Source organism: Xenopus laevis, chromosome 9_10L (assembly GCF_017654675.1).
Source record: "Xenopus laevis strain J_2021 chromosome 9_10L, Xenopus_laevis_v10.1, whole genome shotgun sequence".
NCBI lineage: Eukaryota > Metazoa > Chordata > Amphibia > Anura > Pipidae > Xenopus > Xenopus laevis.
In genome coordinates this window covers 107,789,432-107,813,395 of record NC_054387.1, presented here as the reverse complement: position 1 = coordinate 107,813,395, position 23,964 = coordinate 107,789,432, and the positions used below count along the sequence as shown (strand labels likewise).

The 23,964-nt window shown below is 38.8% G+C and overlaps 1 protein-coding gene across 3 annotated transcripts in view; it reads left to right on the top strand.

Moving 5' to 3' along the window:
• The window catches only part of LOC108701567 (uncharacterized protein C7orf50 homolog), a 197,181-nt gene that overhangs the window by 158,776 nt on the left and 14,441 nt on the right, over window positions 1-23,964 (top strand). For all 3 annotated transcript variants that reach the window (XM_018236378.2, XM_018236379.2, XM_018236376.2), the window contains exon 4: window positions 16,511-16,698. In XM_018236378.2, coding sequence (XP_018091867.1) covers window positions 16,511-16,698 — 188 coding nt within the window. The remainder of the gene's footprint in view (window positions 1-16,510; window positions 16,699-23,964) is intronic.

The window sequence follows — 23,964 nt, the reverse complement described above, 5'->3', positions numbered from 1 at the left end:
TGACTTAATAATTATCATCCGCTACAATGCACTCTATTCCATGAATATCAAGTAATGCCAATTGAAGATTTGGAGGCACTGTGGGAGGAACATAGACTATGGCATTTGCTGGAATGAGTTCTAATGGAACAGGGAAGACAAGGAAAGAGAAAGCTGAAGATGACGGAGCAATACAGACATGGGTGGACATAAGGTTTGTGATGGAATAAACAAGGGAGACAGAGTTTGAGAGACAACTTGGAAGTCATTTGTTTGGCAAAAAATATGGTGGTTTGAAATCCAGATAAAGGATAAGAGGCCGAAGGCCAAGCCAGTGTTGGCCAGCACCCGAGAACCTTGCGGTATGAATTATAACTATATCGCTACCGTGGTGTTTCTACCCTCACTGTGGTGTTTTATATTGAGTAGAACATTACAGCTATGGGTAATAAAAAGCTGTGAGTCTACTGGTTTGGGGTTTTCAGTTTCTATTTTTACATTTCCTTAAAGACATGGCTAAATTAGTTCACACCCTGCTTGGTCTCCTGGAATCAAACCCTCCTAAAATGTGGGTGCTGAATTGCATTGGTGGTTAACCTGAGGGTTCCCAAGCTGAAGCCAAATACTACAATCTTTAACCTTGGCAGTGACTCCCCTCAATTGCACCTCTAGATTGAAGAAAAGTCTTGCCCATGTTTCTTTCCAGTCAATGTTATGTTAAACGAGTTGTTCACCTTTGGGCTAACTTTTAGTATGATTGTAGAGAATGCTTATCTGAGACAATTTGCATTCATTTTGAATTATTTTTGTTTTTTTGAGTTTATTTTCATTTAGCAGCTCTCCAGTTTCAATTGGTTGCTAGGTTCCAAATTACCCTAGCACCCATGCACTGATTTGAATAAGGGTAAGATCACACCTGGAGATTCGGGGAGATGTAGTCGCCCGGCGACTTCGGAAAAATTAAATTAATTTTAAAAAAAAACAAACGTATATTAAAAACTTGCTTAAAGGTGAACTACCCCTCTAAAACATATAAAACTCATGTGACTTGGCCAACTGATTGAACATTATCACCCTAATGACATGGGGTTAGTGGACATCTGTAATTGCGCACATAAAATTAAAAAAAAACTGATTTCTTGCCCCGAACCTAAAACTGCCCTTTTCTACAGTTGTTGAAATCTATGTCGTTATAGTTTTCATCCATGGAAAATTTCTGTCTATGTCACCAGTTATTGTTTGGTTGGTTATAAATGACAACAACAGTCACCAAGAGAATTCTGATCAGATTTTATGGAGACACTACAATCATTTTTTTTTTGTTTGGTTTTATTCCCAGAATTTTTGAACAAAAAAAAATTTACAAACAGAATTTGTTCTGTGATCTATTTTGGGAATAGGCAATCAGAACCATACAGACTCCACTCTACAAACATTGGATGGTTACAACTCCGTGGTTACTTATATACGACAGCCTCATTGGCCCACCCCCAATTTACATTACAGTCACTTCTAAACCAAGTTTTCTCTTGGGGTTTAATTTACAGACATGGGTTATGGTTACATGTCATTAACTTTGTCCCTTCCTTTAACCTCTGAATAAATTGGCCATCCTTTAATATATAGAGAGAGAGAGTGCCTTGGTGTTGAAGCTGGGACGAAGGAGATTCACCTAATGGATCCCTTCCAATGCTGCAGTCTCTCAGAAGTCACAGTAGACAAGTCAGGAAGGAAGCTAGCTTCTTAGAATTAAATAAACAGAATGAATTTATGGCCATGATTTGATGAAGTTTCTTCTCCTTTATTTCCCTTCCCAGATTTTTTTTTCCTGTTTGAGGAAAACGATTTATATTTGATTGGCAAGTCATTTCTAACCAATTCTACTATTCTCTATCCAAACGTATAAAAGTATTATAATTTATTTTTATATTCCTATCATATAAAGTAATGATCTACTGCAGGGATTTTTTTAGCTGGAGCTATGACATGCTTGGAGATCTTCACTGCTAAAGGGCTGTGATGGCCTTGGGCTGGTATAGAAGCCCAAAACATAATGTACAACATTTCTGCCCTACTCCTGTAGTTAACCTTTAGTTTTCCTTTAAAATCTCATAACCTTGTGTCTCGTGCAAAAGTCTGCATGCAATAGAGTACAGGCAAGTGCACTGCTGTTTTTACTAAACCCAGATACCCCAGTATTGTGATTTGGTTAACCACTATGCCATTCCACTAAAGTTGTAATTGCATGCGTGTGGTGGGGCTGAACTGCTTTTCTCTCTATTGGTATTCTTCAGTTGAAACCTAGGCCGCCATCAGGGGTAGTGGTGTCCTGGCAAAGTGGGCCCCAAGAGAAAAATGTGATTTATATTAGTATGATGGGCATGATTGGGGTGGATATTGGGCAGGGCAATGCATTCATGTTTTTCAAGTTTTTTTTCCATTGGCAGCGCCGGATTTCATTGACGGCCGCCCCTAGGCCGCACGGTCCTACCAGGCAGCCGCACGGTCCCAGCGCGCCGGCGAAAAAACGCCGGCGCATCTGCTGTAATTGAATGGGGACGCACACGTCCCCATAATGCGGCTGGGCGGCATGCCGCCCCTATTTTTTTGCCGCTTTAGGCCCGGGCCTATGCGGCCTTGCAGCAAATCCAGGCCTGTCCATTGGGGTCCTGTTTACTTGTTAGCAGGGTGCTCTGCCCAGGATTCTAGGAAACCAATGGCTTAATAATTGGGGTCCCCTGCAGTTACCTGGCACAGTAGCATGGGGCCCTGTTAAAGGGGTATTTATAGTATGTTATAGAATGGCTAATTCTGAGCAACTTTTCAATTGGCCTTCATTATTTATTTATTTTTTTATTTACCTTTGCATGGTTGCTAGTGTTATTTGGACCCTAGCAACCAGATTTCTGAAATTGCAAACTGAAGAGCTGGTGAATAAAAAAGTTATATAACTCAAAAACCATAAATAATAATACACCCAGTTGCAGATTGTCTCAGAATATCACTCTGTACATCATATTAAAAGCCAAACAGCCCCTTTTAAACTATGGGCTACTCACAATTATACTATATAGCCTTTAGGTCTGGGTGTCCAGTGTTTCCATGTATGCACAGATGCATTCAATAAATGTCCCTTTTCTGCAAAAGTTTTCTTGGGTTCATTTTCATTTGCAAGGTATATGCTTAGCTCTATGGCCACTCCATGGTTTGTTTGCTAGTTGCTTTCTATTATGTTTCCATTCTTATAAGTGACCTTTATTATATTATTCCTCCAACCCAGGTCATGTGTGATTACAGCTGGTTACACAACTCCCCTTGTGGCCCCCTATTCCCCCCCACCCATGGACATGGGAGTCCGCCCCCTCTATAGTAACTCCACTGCCTCCATTGCATTTAATTTGGTCTTCCTTATCTGGACACAAGGCCAAGCCATCCAGCTCTAGTATATAAAGGACTTCTTTTTTCATTATAATTCTTGTTTATACATAAAGTTTATTCCTAGTGTAAACACACTGTGGTAGGGCAGCAGCCCAGCCTGCGATAAGGTTCCCCCATTCATAAAGTGCACTCTACTTGATAGGGATTCAGAAGCTGTAGACTGAGAGTCTCCATAGATTGACCAGGAGATCTCCCTGCCTGCAGACTATTTCATCTTACAGCCAGCTTCAGTGCATCAGGGGCCCGAGTTGCACAAATAATTCGCCTTACTGACCCGCCAACTCTGCTTTTTATCTGGGTTAGGTTTGGAACTGAAATAAATCACAAAGATAGATCCTTTGGCTGAGAATCCTTTCTTTTACAGTTATGTGGCTTTGTTTTCATTTTTATTGCTGAGAAACGGGAAAAAGACAGAATTCTTCTGACTCCCTGAGCCGCACTGACATGAATTATGGCATTTTATGCGCTTGGTTAAACAGTTTTGTTTTTGAAAGGCCTTTTGTTTTTATTAAACCTTCCAGATTGCGGGGGATGTAATGATGTGTTTGGTTAAAGAACAGATAATCATCGATATTCCTCTGCTATATATCATATTGAATGAGGTGCTTTATAACTCACCGCTGGGCTGTACTTATAGGGGGTAGGGAACCAGGCTACAATCCTTTTCTTTTTTTTTTTTGCATAATAAAAGGAATATTGTTATTCAATAGAACATTCCAAATATAAATTTATTAAAGGGGTTGCTCAACTTCCAAACACTTTTTTCAGTACAGTTGGTTTCAGATTGTTTCCCAGAAATAAAGACTTTTCAATTTCTTTCCATTGTTTATTTCTTTTATCGTTTTCCAGAATCTTAAGTTTAAAGTTTAATGTCCCTGTCTCTGGTGTTAGTCTGGCAGCTCAGTAATTCAGGTGCAGACTCTAAGGGGCATATTTATCAAGGGTCGACTTTCGAATTGAAAAAATATCGATATTCGATTTGAAAAAGACCAACCGAAATTAATTTTACGGTTTTTTTTTTTTTTTGGTCGAATAGGTCCGTTTTCGATCGAATTGGTCCGTATTCACTTGAATTCAAATCATACGAAACGAATTAATAGCGCATTCGATCGAATTCTACTTGAAGTTTTCCCCCCAAAAAAACTTCTATTCCCTAGTCGAAGTACATAACAAATAGCTCGAAATTTTAATTTTTTTCAATTCGAAAATTCACCTCGACCTTGATAAATCTGCCCCTAACTGTTACAATTTTGCAACATTTAGTTGATACATTTCTCAGAGGCATCTCTGGACTATTAGTAACTATTGTATCAATTCTAACAGCTGCCTTTAATGAAACCCAGAGATTCTGCTCAGCAGGGACAAAGATAAGAAATGGATCAACTAAATGTATCAATTTAGAACAGTTTACAGGGTCGGCGACCCCCCCTTCCCAGTACTGCTTTAGAAAGTGAAAAATGACACTTTACACTTCAATATTAGAAAAATGGTGACACATAGAAAATAGAAAGTAATTGGAAAAAGTTATTTCTGGTGATCTATCTGAAAACAACTAGTTGTTTGAAGGTGAACAACCCCTTTAAAGATAAAAAAAGATAGTGGGTTTTAAGTTTGTCAATATAATTACCAATGAAAATAGCATTTCTTTATCCCTATCTTTGCTCTGAAGCAACACAGCAGAAATCATTTTATCCTCCAGGCCTCAGCAGGATTGTGCTACATTGTTTCAGAGTCAGAACCAGTAATTCAGAGAATATAAACATCCAGCTGATTTTAAATATCTATAAAACCATTTTTATTGTATGTATATCGGAAACTTGTTTAAAATTCCATTCTTTGGTTCATTAGTCAACAAGCAGATTTTTGATTGGAGAAACCCAGTAAAGGAGTTGTTTTTCTTTATATTAACTGTTATGGGGTTATTTAACAAAGGTCGAGTGTTTTTTCTTTTTCTACCTCGAATGACCTCGTAACTCAAATGGTATCGTACTTAAAGAAAAACTCGAATAAAATAAAAACCTGATTCTGCGAGTTCGAATCCCAAAACCCTAAAACTCGAATTAATCTAGTTTTCTGCGAAAAAAAAAACTTAAAAAAAACCTTGAACTGGAATTATTGGAATTTTTGGACAAACCACTCCGGAAAAAAAACTTGCACCTGAAGTAGGCTGTTAACCTCTTCAATGGTTCAAGGGGACCTCTGCCATTGACTTCTACATGACCTCGACAGGATTTAGGTGGTGTTTTTCCAGATTCAAGCTATTTCCAGGGTCGGGGTATAATTAATCTCGAATATTTACGTTTGTTTTTTAAAAACTCGAATCTAGTTTATTTTAACCCGAAAATGTGAGTTTTGACCAAAAAATACAACCCGAATACTCAAATTTTCCTTTCATAAACAACTGGAAGGTTAATAAATCTGCCCCTTAGTGTGATGTAGAGAGTGATAGTCTGAGGCAATTTACAATTGTTTTTAAATTTTGTGGATTTGGCGTTTTTATTTCGCTTTTTATTCAGCAGCTCTCCATTTTTCAGTTTCGGTAATCCGGTTGCTAGGGTCCAAGTTATCCTAGCAACCGTGCACTGATTTCTCAATAGACATATCAATATAAAGAGTAGCAATAACAAATTTGTAACCTTGAAGAGCATTTCTTTTTTAAGGTGGGGTCAATGATTTTCTTGATTTTCTTAATAACAAGTAAGACGTTTAATAAAGAAACAGAATATAAACAGTGGCTTACAGTGTCCTCATGGGATATGTCAACATATTGCATCATAAGATTATCTGGTCACTTCCTGGGATGCACCGAATCCAGGATTCGGCCTTTTTCAGCTGGATTCGGATTCGGTCGAATCCTTCTGCCCAGCCTAACTGAATCCTAATTTGCATTTGCAAATTTGCATTTGCAAATTAGGGGCGGGGAGGGAGATAATGTGACTTTTTGTAACAAAACAAGGAAGTAAAAAATGTTTTCCCCTTTCCACCACTAATTTGCATATGTAAATTAGGATTCAGTATTCGCCGAATCCAAAATAGTGGATTCTGTGCACCCCTATCGTATATATATAGAATAGCGACCCCCTTTTTAATACTAGAAGACTAAATCAAATAATTCAAAAACTGTAAAAAAAGAAGAAAAAAAAAGTTGCTTAGAATTAGCCACTCTATACATACTAAAAGTTTTATTAAAGGTGATCTGCCCCTTTAATTATACCATTGCATTGATTTAGACACCACAGCGCAATCCTCTTTTAAGAGCTTTGTGGGGTACAATGGAATTGTGCAGCAACTGCTTTGCAAAGAGTTGGACCAATGTCGGCTTCTCTTACTTGTAACCCACTACAGACGATTTCTCTCCATTTCATGTTGAAGCAGGAAAAGCAAATACACGGGGATGCATGGAGCGCTCTGAATGTCTCCATGCACACTTTCCTTTGCACTCAAGTGAGCCGGGCTTTTGAAAGCACCTTTTCCTAGGGCACAGAAATACAAAGGCCCTGTTCTTATTTACAGGTGCCGTCTTGCAGAAGTGTTTGAGCGTTTCTGCCTGATTTCAGCATGTTTGAAAAACGGAAGAGGCAGAAGGTTCAGGCTCATGTAGAAGTTATTCAGGGATGACAAGAAGATCCTGAGACTTTTATGGCTACTTATTTTAGGGGTTTTAGCACTTTTTATGGGCTTAGTTAGGTGCCAGTGGAGATATTTGTATATTCTTCAATGCCTAGAACAAGAACACCATGCTGCCCCTGTCTCTCATTTCCAGGGACATACCCTGGTTGTTTTTAAAACTGGTTGTTTATGTCTCCTTTAACTGCATTAAAGGAGACATATAGGATAAATAAAAAACACATTTTGTAGGCAATTATAAGTAATATGTGGTGTTGCTTTTACATGGTGCTAAAAATCAATATTCTCTTTAAAAATAGCACCTTTATTGGAGCTCCCTATAGATGTTCTCTGGTCCCTGTTTCAAATGAGAGGTGGGCATGTGTTAACAGCCGAAACATTTATAAGGTACAAGGAGGCCAATAAATCATGCAAGGAAGCTATAAGGCAAGCTAAAATTGCTATAGAAAAGGATATTGCAGCTAGCAGTAAAAAAAATCCAAAATTATTTTTTAAATATGTTAATAGTAAAAAAATGAAGCAGGAAGGGGTGGGACCCTTACTATCAGAGGGGGGTCAGCTGGTTGATGAAAACAAAATAAAAGCGCAGATTCTGAACTCATATTTTTCATCTGTCTACACAAATGAGGAACCAGTAAGTGAAGGTTTCCTTCTTAACAGTCCCAATTCTAGTAATACAACTAATGATGCATGGTTCACACATGAAGAAATTCAAAAGAGACTAGAACATGTTAAGATTAACAAAGGTCCAGGGCCAGATGGTATTCATCCCAGGGTAATTAGCAAGCTTAGCTCTGTGATTGCCAAACCTCTTTACTTAATTTTTCAGGATTCATTGAGATCTGGCATAGTGCCGAGAGACTGGCGAATTGCTAATGTGGTGCCTCTATTCAAAAAAGGATCCCGTTCTCAGCCTCAAAACTATAGGCCAGTTAGTCTGACGTCAGTGGTAGGAAAGCTTTTCGAAGGGTTAATAAAGGATAAGATACTGGACTTCATAGCAAATCATAATACTATGAGTTTGTGCCAGCATGGTTTTATGCGTAATAGATCTTGCCGGACTAACTTAATTTCTTTTTATGAGAATGTAAGTAGAGACCTCGATTCTGGGATGGCAGTGGATGTGATTTACTTAGACTTTGCTAAAGCATTTGATACAGTGCCACACAAAAGGTTACTGGTTAAATTAAGGAATGTTGGCCTGGAACATAGTATTTGTACCTGGATAGAGAACTGGCTAAAAGATAAACTACAAAGAGTGGTGGTAAATGGAACATTTTCTAATTGGACCAGTGTTGTTAGTGGAGTACCGCAGGGCTCTGTACCTTGCTTTTCAACTTGTTTATTAATGACCTGGAGGTGGGCATTGAAAGTACTGTTTCTATTTTTGCAGATGTTACTAAATTGTGCAGAACTATAGGTTCCATGCAGGATGCTGACACTTTGCAGAGTGATTTGTCTAAACTGGAAAACTGGGCAGCAAACTGGAAAATGAGGTTCAATGTTGATAAATGCAGGTTATGCACTTTGGCAAAAATAATATAAATGCAAGTTATACACTAAATGGCAGTGTGTTGGGAGTTTCCTTAAATGAGAATGATCTAGGGGTCTTTGTAGATAACACGTTGTCTAATTCTGGGCAGTGTCATTCTGTGGCTACTAAAGCAAATAAAGTTCTGTCTTGCATAAAAAGGGCATTAACTCAAGGGATGAAAACATAATTATGCCTCTTTATAGGTCCCTGGTAAGGCCTCATCTGGAGTATGCAGTGCAGTTTGGGACTCCAGTCCTTAAGAGGGATATAAATGAGCTGGAGAGAGTGCAGAGACTAAGTGCAACTAAATTGGTTAGAGGGACGGAAGACTTAAATTATGAGGGGAGACTGTCAAGGTTGGGGTTGTTTTCTCTGGAAAAAAGGCGCTTGCGAGGGGACATGATTACACTTTACAAGTACATTAGAGGACATTATAGACAAATGGCAGGAGACCTTTTTACCCATAAAGTGGATCACCGTACCAGAGGCCACCCCTTTAGACTAGAAGAAAAGAACTTTCATTTGAAGCAATGTAGGGGTTCTTCACAGTCAGGACAGTGAGGTTGTGGAATGCACTGCCGGGTGATGTTGTGATGCTGATTCAGTTAATGCCTTTTAAGAATGGCTTGGATGATTTTTTGGACTGACATAATATCAAAGGCTATTCTGATACTAAGCTCTATAGTTAGTATGGGTATATAGAATTTAATTAAAAGTAGGGATGGGTGTATGTATGGATGCTGGGTTTTCATTTGGAGGGGTTGAACTTGATGGACTTTGTCTTTTTTCAACCCAATTTAACTATGTACTATGTAACTATGTTACAGTCCCTGCAAGAAGCACAGTAGGAGGGGGGCAGCCAATCACAGCCCTGCAACCACACAAGCTTCAGTTCCTTATCCGGTCCTGCTAGCTGCTGATTGGTTCCTGTCCTACAGTGCAGTGAGCTGGCTCCGCTGCACAGCCTGGGAATTTAGAGAGCAGGAAGTGGAAGGGAAGAGAGGGATTATTAGTGTTTTTGCAGAAATATTCAACAAATCAGCTTGAAAAACTACTTTTTAAAGCACAATTCTTCAATATCTAAATGAGTATAACGCACTGGTACATTCTTATTTTTTACACAAAATTTCTACTTTGAGGGTTGTGCACCTTTGAGTTCACGTTGTAAGATGTAGAGAGTGATAGTCTGAGACATTTTGCGATTGTTTTTAATTTTTTTTATTATTTGTGCTTTTGGAGTTATGTAGCTTTTTATTCAGCAGTCTGGTTGCTAGGGTCCAAACTGCCCTAACAACCATGCACTAAGTTGAATGAGAGACTGGAATATGAACAGGAGAGGGCCTATTAAAAAGTAGCAATAACAATAAATGTGTTGCCTTAAAGGGCATTTGTCACATCACCGACATCAAAGACATTATAATTCTATGACTACACTATAGGATTTGTTATCTGGAAACCCTTTCTCCGAAAAGGTCCGAATGACGGGAAGGCCGTCAATTATAACAACTTCTTTTTGTTATTTCCCTTTTCTATGTAGTAATGGAATAGTACCTTGTACTTGATCCCAACTAAGATATTATTGATTATTATTGGATGCAAAACGCTTTTGGGTTTAATTAATGTGTGAATTATATTTTAGTAGACTTAAGGTATGGAGATACAAATTACAGAAAGATCCCTTATCAGGAAAACCCCAGGTTCTGAGCATTCTGAATAACGGGTCCCATACCTGTAATTAGTTCGGTGACTTTAAAATCTGCTGCTCGCAATAGAGGCAATATGGCTGCTTCCAGCAGAAAAGAGGCCATTTTGACACACACATATATACATGACCTAATGTAGTTCTACTGTTGCCGGTAACATGCACATTTAGGGGGTTATTTACTAAACTCCGAATACAAAAATTACGAAAATTTGCTGTTTTTGTTTTTCTATAAAATCAGACTTTTTAAAAAAAAATCAAGAATTTTGCTGAACCCCAAGAATGGAAAAGTCAGAATCTAAAAATCTGGCATCTCAGACATGTCGATGTTGCATATAAGTCAATGGGAGAAATCCCAATGATTTTCTTAATTCCCCCGTATTTTTCAGAGTTTTCGGGTGAAAATTCAGAGAAAAATTGCTAAAATTTTGTTTTTTTTCCGGCAAAGCAAATTTTTGGGAAAATATAATAATAAATAAGCGTAAAATACCCGAGCGGATTTGCTCGGAGCAGAAAATATTGAGATAAATTCGGAACCCCCTTAGAGTTCAGAATCCGGCTCTGAGAGACACTGCTTGGAGCATGCGAAACACATCCAGATCCCTCAACTTTTGGCCTCTGGGCCAACTCCAACCCACAATGGGCTTTCAAATGGCCTTTGGCTTGCTGGTTCCTGCTAATTATGCTGCAGTTGCACATGGAGTTCAGAGCCAGATTTCACACTTAAACTTTTTTTAAGACAATGTAATATAACGGAATGGGTAATGTTATATGATATCATATTTCAGCACATTCTTGACGCCAACTTTCATAAATATGCAACTGCAGAAACATTGTTTCCTAAGGTCTGTATAATGTGCCTCTTATATTATATTGTTAGATTGTGGCTGGTTTGCACTCATGAGCACAGCAGGAGTCTTAACCCCAAGTACATTACATATCCAAAATACGCACGTATATCTTAAAATGGGTTGTTCGCCTTTGAGTTAACTTTTAGCATAATGTAGAGAGTGGTATTTTGAATTTATTAGGCAGGTGCAAATTTGCGTTTCGCCACCGACAGTTTAGCTGCCGGCATCAACTTAGACGCTGGTGACGATAAACGGACGTCCATTGACTTTAATGGGCGCCGGCGCCAAATTTTTCACACTTCTCGCAGGAAATTCGCGGCGAAACGTGACAAATTCATTTATCACTATTCAGCAGCCTTCTCCAGTTTGCAATTTGAGCAGTGAGGTTGTTTGGGTTCAAATTAAGAGCCTGGAATATGAATAGGAGAGGGGCTGAATAGAGAGATGTTATAAAATGTAACAATATATTTGTAGCTTTGTTTTGTTTTTTTTAATGGGGTCAGTGACCCCCATTTGAAAGCCGGAAAGAGTCAGAAGATATTCAAAAACTAAAAAAAAAAAAATAAATAAAAGAGGGCCAATTGAATAGAATTAGCCACTCAATAACATACTGAAAGTTAACTTAAAGGTGAATCACCCCTTTAAATGCATGTTTAACCCTGGTGCTGTGAATTATTGGTGAATTATTGGTTCCATATTATTTCCTGCATGGCAACCCCTTACATCTTGTTATTGTACAGAGACCACCCCCCCTCCTTTGTTGGATTGATGTATAAGCAGATTTCCTTTGTATCAGACAAGGCAAAGAGCAGTAATTATAACGCTTGGCATTAATCACAGTTGAGTATGGTTCAAATTCAAAAAGCCTTTTATTTGTTTCTCATTTCTTAAACTGTAACAGCTGGTACTGTACTCGCCTCCCTCTGTGATATGAAACATCTAAAGGCCACTCCAAAATCCTCCTTGATGTCTACACAGGGGGATTGATGTGGGTTGCCATTTCCACAATTGTTGAGATGAGCTCAGGAATAACAAAGCAAATTGAATAAATCCAGGAGTCCTTACAACAACATACTGTCTTCTCAAATTGCCCCCTTTGTATAATGCATTTTATTCATTCCCTGTAATGTATTCACTGTCACATGAGGGGTTCCGCCTCTATGTATTTGTTTTAAAATATAGATTTGTTTCTTCTGCCTCCCGTTCAGGCCTTTCTGGGAGGCAATCAAGTGCCAGTTGTCCCTGCCATGTTTAGTGAAACCCTTGGTTCTGACTTTAGAATAGATATCCTCAGTCCATGCCATATACCAATTTTATCCGCTAAAAGAAAAAAAAAAGAGAGAAAATAGTAGGGACAGCCATACGGGTACAGGCATGGGATCCATTATCCAGAAACTTGTTATCCAGAATAGGATACATCTAGGGATACACCTTCAGGAAGCACCATTTACCTTGTCATGTCTGTATAGGCAAATTGTTAGTCATCGAACTCAACAGTATAGTCACAGTATAGTTTTTCTTGGTCAATCCTTTTATCTTACAATAGGAGGTACATTAATCTCTATATTAGTAGTGTTTACTATATATTATAATACTTCCTAAAATATAAGGACATTAGAAATCAAACTGGCAACCTTTGTAAAAGCACTAGGTGGGCTCTATATGGTAGTGGAAATTGGTGATTTCTGATTATTGATAGAAGCCATTTTTCCTTGCATACAAGGCTTTTGTGTACTCTGATAACGCAGACAAAACCTATTATTTATAGAAAATATTTTCATCCTCGTTTACGAAAGAGGGAGTGGTATGTGGGGGGTATGTAGGCATCCCCTGGAAAGTACCCTAGGTTGTTCATCAAAATGAGTAAGTTATGTATTGCCTGGGAGTGGACAACACAATGCTGGGGGACCTGTAATTACCACCTATGGAAACAGGACTACTTTGCACAGGATTATACTACCAATTCCACAAGTGCATGTGCTCAGGGATGAGCCATATGGGCACAGTTTCTTTCACCCTATAGGGGTTGGGAAATAGGACCTCCTGTGTTAAGTATTTAGTATATCTTATGTAAGAAGGATACGATTAAAACAGAAATACATCAATTGTATCTAATCTTGGAGTACAGTTAAGCATAAACCTACACAACCATAATCAGAAAATAGTAATAAGCAAGGGCCATGGCATGTAAAATGGTTTCTGTCCCGATGTATCTACACCAGGACAAATAATTTCCTTTTGTCCCAACATCACAGTGCACTGACAGACATGACCTGTTAATACACAGAAGTGGTAGATCACGGTTCAAAATCGTGCATTTTTACACCTAAAGCCATTGTTGTCATTTATTATTCTGTTTGCAATAATGCAACTGTTGTTTTATTGACCATACTTTTATGTGAATTAGAAAAATAGTTTGTTTCTGTAAATATGCTAGCAAATTTTTCAAACAAATATCCAGTGTTGATTGTGGTAGACTTACCAATTTAGATGTCCATGTGCACAAGCCCCAGACCTTCAGATTTTGGGAGGCAATAAATGCAATTAAATATTCATGATAGGACTGGCACAAACTGGACTGCACTCCACTGCTTGATGTGATTAAAAGTATATTTTATTTAAAGTGTCACTGTCACCCAGACACAAATATCTGTATAATAAAAGTCCTTTCCAAATTAAACATGAAATCCAATTTCTATTTTTTATTAAAGCATTCATAGCAGTTGTAAACTCATTTAAAAATCTCAGCTGTCAATCAAATGTAGGGACCCCTACTGGGTAATCTGCCCTGCAGCTTTAAGGCCCCCACCTTTTTTCTTAGAGTGATCTGCCAGGAGAGAATGACACTCCCCTGCTACACTGCTATATAGTGTGTGTAGGGAGTGGCCACTTCCTCTTTGGCCTGTGGATGGTGATCCAGCTGGGTGTGCTCAGGGGAGCCTGGGTACAGCTAGGTCCAGAAAGGCCCATGTGCTTTGGAGAAGAAGTCGGGGACCAGGTAACCCCGTGAATGAGGAATAGTTGCACTAGGGCAGACTTGTTATAGTCTCTCTAGGAGAGAAAGGCAGAGAGGTGAGAGAGAAAGAGCAGCTGAAGCTCCAACAAGGATTTGCAGTAAGGGAGTAGCTTCCCAGAGGCTTTATGTGTTGCCTCCAGTCAGGGACCTCAGTGAAGAGGGACTGTAGGGTAGAAGCTGCTTTCCTGACAACTTCCAGGAGGGAATGTGTGTGAATACTGCAAATGCCTAATGGAGACCTTTCCTCTGTGAGAAATGCCTAATGGCTGCAGCTCTGTGTGAGAAATGTGCTATTGCCTCAGCTCCTGTGTGAGTACTAAACCTGTGGTCACTTGCCTCGTGCATAGTTAAATAAACCGTTTTCTGTTTTACTGCAAGAACCTCCTGGCGCCCATCTTTTGTTGTATGCACAGTAGCCTGGGGGGATGTAGTTGCACTACACCATAGAGGGAACACTTCCACATGGCGAAGGCCCTGACCCTGTTGTGTGAAGTCACGTGTAACCCATGCTTCTACTGCTAGCTGGACAGTTTAACTATTTGTGTGCTATGCAGCCCAAATAGGTGTTACATTTGGCTGCCCAACGTGGGGCTCGATTCCCTAAAACCAGGCTGTGCATTGTTTTGTTCGAATCGTACGAATGGATGTACGAATTTGTCGGAGTGTACGAATGGATCGTACGAATTTTTCGAAGTGGATAAACGGAACGTACGAATTCTTCGAATCGTATGGATTTCCTTCGAAGTATTTGGCCGTGGGTTCGGGCTTGGAGGTTCGCCCCGAATTTCACGAAGGCCTGCGGATGTCAGTTGGATGGGAGGAAGATGGATGTCCCGGATGGAGCCATTTCCTGCTCATGTGTGATCCCGGATCATGGATCTGGAAGAGGAGAACCTGGAGGATGGATTCTTCTGATGTTTGCTACAGCTCTTCTATGGACTCCTGCAGAGTGAGATGCCTAGAGTGCTGCTTGCTTGTTTTTTGTGGCTGGAAGGACTGCTGGACTAAGTGGGTTCTAATTCAGGACTATTGATCCCCACCACCATTTCTTCTGCCTTCACCTACTCGCTGAGTAGTGTTTCTGCACCCAAGGATTTGGCTGTGTGGACCCTTGGGAGGGGGAGAAGTATTTTTGCAGATGTGTAATAAAGTTGACCAACTGCAATGTTTATTATGCAATTGAAAATGTTTGATACAGTATTGTGCATGCTGTGTTTCCTTTACAGTGACCATTGTTACCAGGTATGCCTTAGGAGAGGATACCAGAAGTGGATGTGATGGTACTGTAAGTTGATATATGTTGGGGATGTTTAAACCATTGTCGGGACGAAATGGGTTTTTCCCCCGGGTGTATGTAGGGACCCCTACTGGGTAATCTGCCCTGCAGCTTTAAGGCCCCCACCTTTTTTCTTAGAGTGATCTGCCAGGAGAGAATGACACTCCCCTGCTACACTGCTATATAGTGTGTGTAGGGAGTGGCCACTTCCTCTTTGGCCTGTGGATGGTGATCCAGCTGGGTGTGCTCAGGGGAGCCTGGGTACAGCTAGGCCCAGAAAGGCCCATGTGCTTTGGAAGAAGAAGTCGGGGACCAGGTAACCCCGTGAATGAGGAATAGTTGCACTAGGGCAGACTTGTTATAGTCTCTCTAGGAGAGAAAGGCAGAGAGGTGAGAGAGAAAGAGCAGCTGAAGCTCCAACAAGGATTTGCAGTAAGGGAGTAGCTTCCCAGAGGCTTTATGTGTTGCCTCCAGTCAGGGACCTCAGTGAAGAGGGACTGTAGGGTAGAAGCTGCTTTCCTGACAACTTCCAGGAGGGAATGTGTGTGAATACTGCAAATGCCTAATGGAGACCTTTCCTCTGTGAGAAATGCCTAATGGCTGCAGCTCTGTGTGAGAAATGTGCTATTGCCTCAGCTCCTGTGTGAGTACTAAACCTGTGGTCACTTGCCTCGTGCATAGTTAAATAAACCGTTTTCTGTTTTACTGCAAGAACCTCCTGGCGCCCATCTTTTGTTGTATGCACAGTAGCCTGGGGGGATGTAGTTGCACTACACCATAGAGGGAACACTTCCACATGGCGAAGGCCCTGACCCTGTTGTGTGAAGTCGCGTGTAACCCATGCTTCTACTGCTAGCTGGACAGTTTAACTATTTGTGTGCTATGCAGCCCAAATAGGTGTTACACAAATATTGCCTGCCCCTCAGGCATAGAGGTGGGGAAGTCGATTACTTTCACTTTCCATTCAGACTTCCTAGATGTCACTGTTCTCCCCACATTGCCCTGTTCTGTTAACCATTTAATACAGACTTTTACAGACTTATAATGATGACATGTCACATTTATTTCAAGTGAAATTTTGTTTCAGGAAGAAGCTAGCGACAGTCTGGAAACAGAAGGACTCACTCCAGAAGAGTGCAGAGTACTAGAGAGAAAATTGAAGAAAGAACGTAAGAAGGAAGAAAAGAGGTTGAAAAAAGAGAGTGATATGCAGGAGAAGAAAGAGGAACCTCCAAAACCCTCAGGATGTGAACTGGCACTACAATACCTAAAAAGGTGAGAGAGTTATATATTTATGTATGGGTTTCATTATCTGGAAACCAGTTATTCAGAAAGCTCCAAATAACAGGAAGTCCATCTCCCGTTTTTTTCTCTGTAATAAGAAGTACATTGTACTTGATCTAAACGAAGATGTCCTTAATCCTAATTGAAGCAAAATCAGCCTCTTGGGTTTATTTTATGTTTACATGATTTTCTAGTAGACTTAAGGTATGAAGATCCAAATTACACAAAGATCCCTTATCCGGGAAACCCCAAGCATTCTGAATAACAAGTCCTCTTTATAATAATCATCCTCATCATTTGTGAAGTGATGCCCTTAATCTAGATTATGATTACATACACATAGGAGGCCCAGACACTGCCTAAATTAGGATTTAGGAAGGAAGGGTTCACTGGCCGGAAGTGTAGTAAGGGTAATGGAAACAAATAATAAACAAGATTTGGAATCTATTGAATATACAGGAAAAACATTCAGGACACCTCAAGGCAAAAGAATCTGGAAATTCCATTTAAGAAAATGTAAAAATCCTCCTGTCAATCTATAGATTAGGTAGAGGTTCTAGAACAGTGGGTATAAATCTGAAAAGCTTCTGTGTGCATCTTCCATGGTGGGCTGAAACATTCCGTATCAGGAGTGAGCCCGTCTGAGTAGATGCTGTTAGATGCTGTAGATACTGAATTTATCTCAGTATTTTCTGAAAAAAAAACCTCTGACCAAATTAATTAATTATTTATTAATACACTTTTACGAAAACTTTGTTTACGGGAAAAAATTGTGAAAAATATGAATTGTACAAATTTTTAGGATATTCCACCTGAAAACTGATTTTTTACTGATTTTTGCCCGAATACCACAGAATCTTTGAATTATTGCAAGAAACCCTGTGCAGATCAAAAAATCTTTGGGACTTCTCCCTTTAACTTTCATGCAACCTCGCCAGGTCTGACATGCCGGATTTTCAGATTCTGACTTTTCCATCAATAAAAGTTAGAGAAGAGAGTGCACACACTTAAAAATATATAATACGAGGTGCTAATACAAAGGGTGACTCCCCTTGGGTCTCCAAATCGCAAACATAGAAAATCTGGAAAGGATTGCACACTGAATTTAGAAAAATTAAGCCATATATTTATTACATAAGAAAAAAATATATACAATAATTACAAAAATGAAAGTGAGCCCAACGCGTTTCGACCATATTGGTCTTCCTCAAGGGCACAAATAACAAAAAAACTAAGAAAAAAAGCAGGCCGGACTTTTCCATCCTCTTTGTATAATAAATCCTGAAAAATTAGTGGGTGTTTTTTCTCTAAAAATTGGGATTTCATACTAAAAAAACATGAATTTTTCAGATTTTTGACATTTGGGGGCCGATTCACTATGGGTCGAATATCAAGGGTTAATTAACCCTCGATATTCAACTAGGAATTAAAATCCTTCGTCTTCGAATATCGAAGTCGAAGGATTTAGCGCAGATAGTTCGATCGAACGATCGAAGGATAATTCCTTCGATCGAACGATAAAATCCTTCAAATCGAACAATTCGAAGGATTTACTCCAACGATCGAAGGAATATCCTTCGATCAAAAAAAGTTAGCCAAGCCTATGGGGACCTTCCCCATAGGCTAACATTGAGTTCGGTAGCTTTTAGATGGCGAACTAGGGGGTCAAAGTTTTTTTTAAAGAGACAGTACTTTGACTATCGAATGGTCGAATAGTCGAACGATTTTTACTTCGAATAGTTTGATTCGAAGTCGTAGTCGAAGGTCGAAGTAGCCCTTTCGATGGTCAAAGTAGCCCAAAAAAAACTTCGAATCCTTCACTCGAAGTTAGTGAATCGGCCCCTTGGAGTTTAGTAAATAACCCCTTAAGTGTTACAAAAAACGAGATTCCAATTTGATTGACATTCATAACTAGAGAGTTAATGTCACAGCCTCATCTGCTAGAATGGAAATAAAAGATGAAGCCTGAATTTTGGGGGGAACACCCTGTAGATCTTTGAGAGTATCAGACTGACCGTATTGGGAAAAAATATAGTTTAATTAAACCTATTAGTTTGATGTCCTAAACATTGTTATATGCCCGAGGTTCTTTATGGATTTATATATAAATCACAAACCAATAGAGCTCACGATAAACACAGCTTAAAGAGATACTGACACCAGAAATTAAACTCTTTTTTACATCTGTCATAATATCGCCTTTGAAAGCAATTTATAACCTTGCCATAATGTATTTGCACTCTTTTACATTGCCTGTCTGATCCCCCATGTTCCTGTATGAGGGGTCTGCCAAATTTTTGCAGCAGTCCGTTAGCATTAGAAACTGACAGGCTGAGATGGGACAGTCAGGTTGGCAAAATAGTCAGGTTTAGAAACTTCAACTAACAATAACAAAAACAAACCTCTCAGCAAAAAATGATCAATATGACCTACAGGTAACTTTTAATGTACATTCATATTTTAAAAAGTAATTTTTTAGTGTCAGTATCACTTTAATGATTAAGCCTTAACTTCTTTTTGGCAAAGACGTGCCAATAACAGCAGTGTTTCATAGGCAAGGGGTGTTTTTTTTCAGCCCTATTATTAATCAGATAAACAGAAAACCCACCTCACCAAAGAGTCCCAAATATGACTCCCCTTTCCTACCTTGTACCTGCTTAAGAAAGACATAAGAAGGTGAAAAATGAAACTTGAAACCTCAATTTTAGTCACAAATAGAAAGTAAGTGAAAAAAAGTCTTTATGGTAAAAACATCTGAACTGAAAAAAAGTGTTGGAAGGTGAACATACCCTTTAAGTTATGGTGAACCAATAGGGTCCGCCCCCTTCATTTAGTAATCAGGATAGTTTTGGAAAGTCATAGAAGTCAGCAGGTTTCTGCAAATATAAAACATCTGCCGAGGCAGAATTTGTTTTTACAAGCGTAAATGCTGAACCAAAAAAAGGAAAAGCTAGATCTGTATAAATTACAGAACACTCTGTAAAATAATGGGTTACTATTTAAAGAGAGAGCCCCACATTCCACCGTGACAGATACTGCTTAAATAAATACGAGGGCTGTTTGAATGCCTCCTGCCATGAAAGAGGAAATTAATGGCAGATTTCATGTGATGCACGTACTTCCAGAACTGCAGCGGAGAGATCACAGTGAGATGGCAAAGCATGTTTTAAGTCTGGCAAGCAGCTGGGATTCCTCGTGGTTCTTCTGAGGCCCATCACTTCACAGGACCATCTGTTTTGTGTTTGGGCGCATGATAGTAGCGGAGTTTTGGTTTTTACTGTCTGTCCAGTAAAACAAATACCTCAGGAACCACAGATGCGCAAGTTAGTGAATTAACGTAGTTACGTCCCTTCGTCATAGTGCAACTTCGCCTGGCGTAAGGGTCCGAAGTAGCGCTAGCGAAGTAATGAAATGACGTCACGCTGGCGAATTTACGCTAGCGTTAGGCACTTTGCACTTTAGTGAATTTGCCCCGATGGCTCTTGTGGAAGGGTTTGTGCTTTTGCAGGTGCTGCCCAAGAATTCTGTAACTATATGAAGGTAGGCACAGGAGTCTATTTTAACCAGGATGTTTGGGACCTGGGGTTTTCTGGATAAGGGATCTTTCCATTTTTTTTGGCTCTTCATACCTTAAGTCTACTAGAAAATCGTGTCAACATTGAATAAATCCAAAAGGGTATTTTTGCCTCCAATGGGGATCAGTTATATCTTAGTTGGGATCAAGTACAAGCGACTGTTTTATTATTACAGAGACAAAGGAAAATATTTTTGTATTTGTATTATTTGGATAAAAAAAGTCTATGGGAGATGGTCTTTCCATAATTCGGTGCTTTCTAGATAACGTATCCCATACCTATATAATGAAGTTGGGATCATTGAGCCTTCTTTAAAAATAAATATTCTGCAGATGAAATAACATATTTAGAGTGTTTGCCATTGGCCCAGAATCCAGTAAATGGGCTGTTGGACCTCCTTCCTTTCCCACTCTAGGCTTGTATTGCACGGACATATATTGATGTTTCTGGCATTAGCCTAAGAGGTGATCACTGGCACCTTGTAGACATTCCCAAAGTCCCCTTACTATGCAGTGTCCAAAGGGGAAGTTCCCATTTATTTGTTGTAATGAAATATAGATAGAAATAGGTGTGTGTTGGATACCTTAACATTTCCTGTCCTCCGAATTGCTCCTGTGTTGTGGGGGTATTATACAATTACTGTTACTGCAAATGATTCTAGAATGATTCCATGTCTGAACTCCCATTAGTCAAGAACTGGATGAAGCCTACAGCTATGGAGGTGTATGTTAAGCATTTTCTATACATAGCACTTGTGGTTGTTCCTTGAAAGTGTCCTGGAATTACTGGCTGCTAATCTTGAAATGGAGGACACGGATATCCATGTGATTTGTTTCTTAGAATAGCTTACAGTAACATGGGCAGCCTGGAGAGCACATGCCAAGAGTATTTACTGGTGGAGCAGCTTCAGTGAATATATGTCTTTTTATAACGGAAGGCTTGTCTGTGCATACTTGTCCCACTGACAGAAATACAGAATGCCAGCACTCACTGCACATGGGTTCAGACAACATAATAACAGATGCCCATGTATTGAGGAAATCTGCACTCGCAGGTCTTGGTCAAAAAGTTAACAAAAGAATAAGAGAAATGCTGGTGTAACAGCTGAAATGTTGGCTTTGCATTACATTTATCTGAGTTACTGTAGTACAAGGTACTGTTTTATTATTGAGAAAAATGAAACCATCTTTAAAAATGTTCAAATAAAATTGCATCTATGGGCGATGGCCTTCCCATAATGCAAAGCTTTCTGGCTGTATTGTGTGCGTGTGTGTATATATGTATGTATGTATGTATGTATATATATATATATATATATATATATATACTCCAAGTTTTCTCATTAGTGATAATTTATTTCACTGTGCGTTCCAACGTAGTGATAATTTAATGTTGGAACGCACAGAGAAGTAAATTATCACTAATGAGAAAATTTGGAGTGTGATCTCTTCTATCGCTATTAATCATTTTTGGATTAAGCACCTACATAATCAAGTCAGAGTGCAGATACACACCTGGACACTATATATATATATATATATATATATATATATATATATATATATATATATATATATATATATATATATATATATAAACATTGGAATATTGGCACTCACAAAAAACAAAGTCCACTGGCACCTGGGTGCTCATTTCAGAACAATCCAAATTGTATAGCAAGAAAAAAACGCACTGCTCAGGACTTATAATAATTAAATAAAAAAAATTATTGGCACATACTGACGTTTCGGCTGCTGCTGCAGCCTTTTTCACACTGTATAACTATAGATATTACAGTTTATAATCATTGATAATCTGGGAAATGAAGCCATATCTTTATATGTTAAGTCTACTAGGAAATCATATAAACATTAAATAAACCCAATAGGCTGTTTTTTCTTCCAATAAGGATTAATTATATCTTAGTTTGGATCAAGTACAAGTTACCGTTTCATTATTACTGAGAAAAAGGAAATCATTTAAAAAAAATTGGATGAAATGGAGTCTATGGGAGACGCGCTTTTCGTAATCCGGACCTTTCTGGATAATGGGTTTCCGAATAACTGATCCCATACCTATATGTATGTGTGTGTATATGTGTGTATATATATTTATATATATATATATATATATATATCTATATATATATATATATATATATATATATATATATATATATATATATATATAGTTTATCACATAGAACCGCACGTTTTTAGTGAATCAAGTCACCTTTATTTGCATGAATCTTTGTGTCCAATGTTTTGGCCCCCCTTCAATTCAAGAAAACTGACACTCCCATGTATAAATTCTCAATAATTTATTCCGTTGTACCGTTATCCTATATAATATCCTGGATAATGGTACAACGGAATAAATGATTGAAAATTTTTACATGGTAGTGCCGGTTTTCTTAAATTGAAGGTTATATATATTTTAACCGTGCACCCCGGCTATATAGACCGCAATAGAGTTTGCCTTGGAGTGCGGATACTCACTGGACTGTGATATATATATATATATATATATATATATATATATATATATATATATATATATATATATATATATATATATATATATATAATATTCTGTAAGGGTTATAGGGGAGCCCCATTGTGTAAACATGCAGCCAAACAGCAGAGCTAAGCGGATAGATTTTATTTTGATAATTTATTATTTTTCTTATAGCCTTGGGATGTAAATGTTTTTCATGCTCTTACACATGAGTGTTTTTACCTGCGCTCCGTTCCGTTTTTCGGCGTTCAGCTGCAGGGGAGCGCAGGAATAGACGCATTTCATTATTTCAAATGGGGCTGTACTCACACAGGCGCATGTAGGCGCCGAACGCAGGTTGAGAAGCAACATGCTGCATTTTTCCTGTGTTCGGCGCCTACACGCGCCTGTGTGAGTACAGCCCCATTTGAAATAATGAAATGCGTCTATTCCTGCGCTCCCCTGCGCCTGAACGCCGAAAAATGGAACGCAGGGGAGCGCAGGTAAAAACGCTCATGTGTAAGAGCCCTTAGGCATTTTGGTTTATACTAATCAGCTTGTTAGATAAGGCTCGTTAGCCTGAGTGAGTTGTTTGCAGCAGGACAAACAGTGTTGGGCAGAACTGAAGGGATTTGGATACATTGGGGTAAATTTATCAAAGAGTGAAGTTCCGCCACTAGAGTGAAATTCCGCAGTTCTCAATTCATTTCTATGGGATTTTGAAAGGCGTATTTATCAATGGGTGAAAGTTCACCTTTTGATAAATACGCCTATCAAAATCCCATAGAAATGAATGGAGAGTGGCGGAATTTCACTATTAACTTTACTCTTTGATAAATATACCCCCTTGTATTTATATATGTAGGTCTGATAGAATGAGGTTTCACTTGAATAGACAATTGTGATATTTTATTTCAGATTGTGAGTTTATCTGTGTCACTTTCATGAGCATTATAAAACAGGAAGAGTGTGGAACGTGGAACAGAATAGACGGGAAATAAATACAAAATAATTTGCACTCATGTTCAGCAGAATCAATATAAATGGGTGGATGATATAAATCCATTTGTTTTAATTAAGGTTAGCTATTTGTATGAACTCTCTACACTGTGCAATTTTCCCTTAAAATCATATTGGCTAATGCTCTTGTAGGCAGTACAGTTTGTATTCTGTATTCTATCCTTTT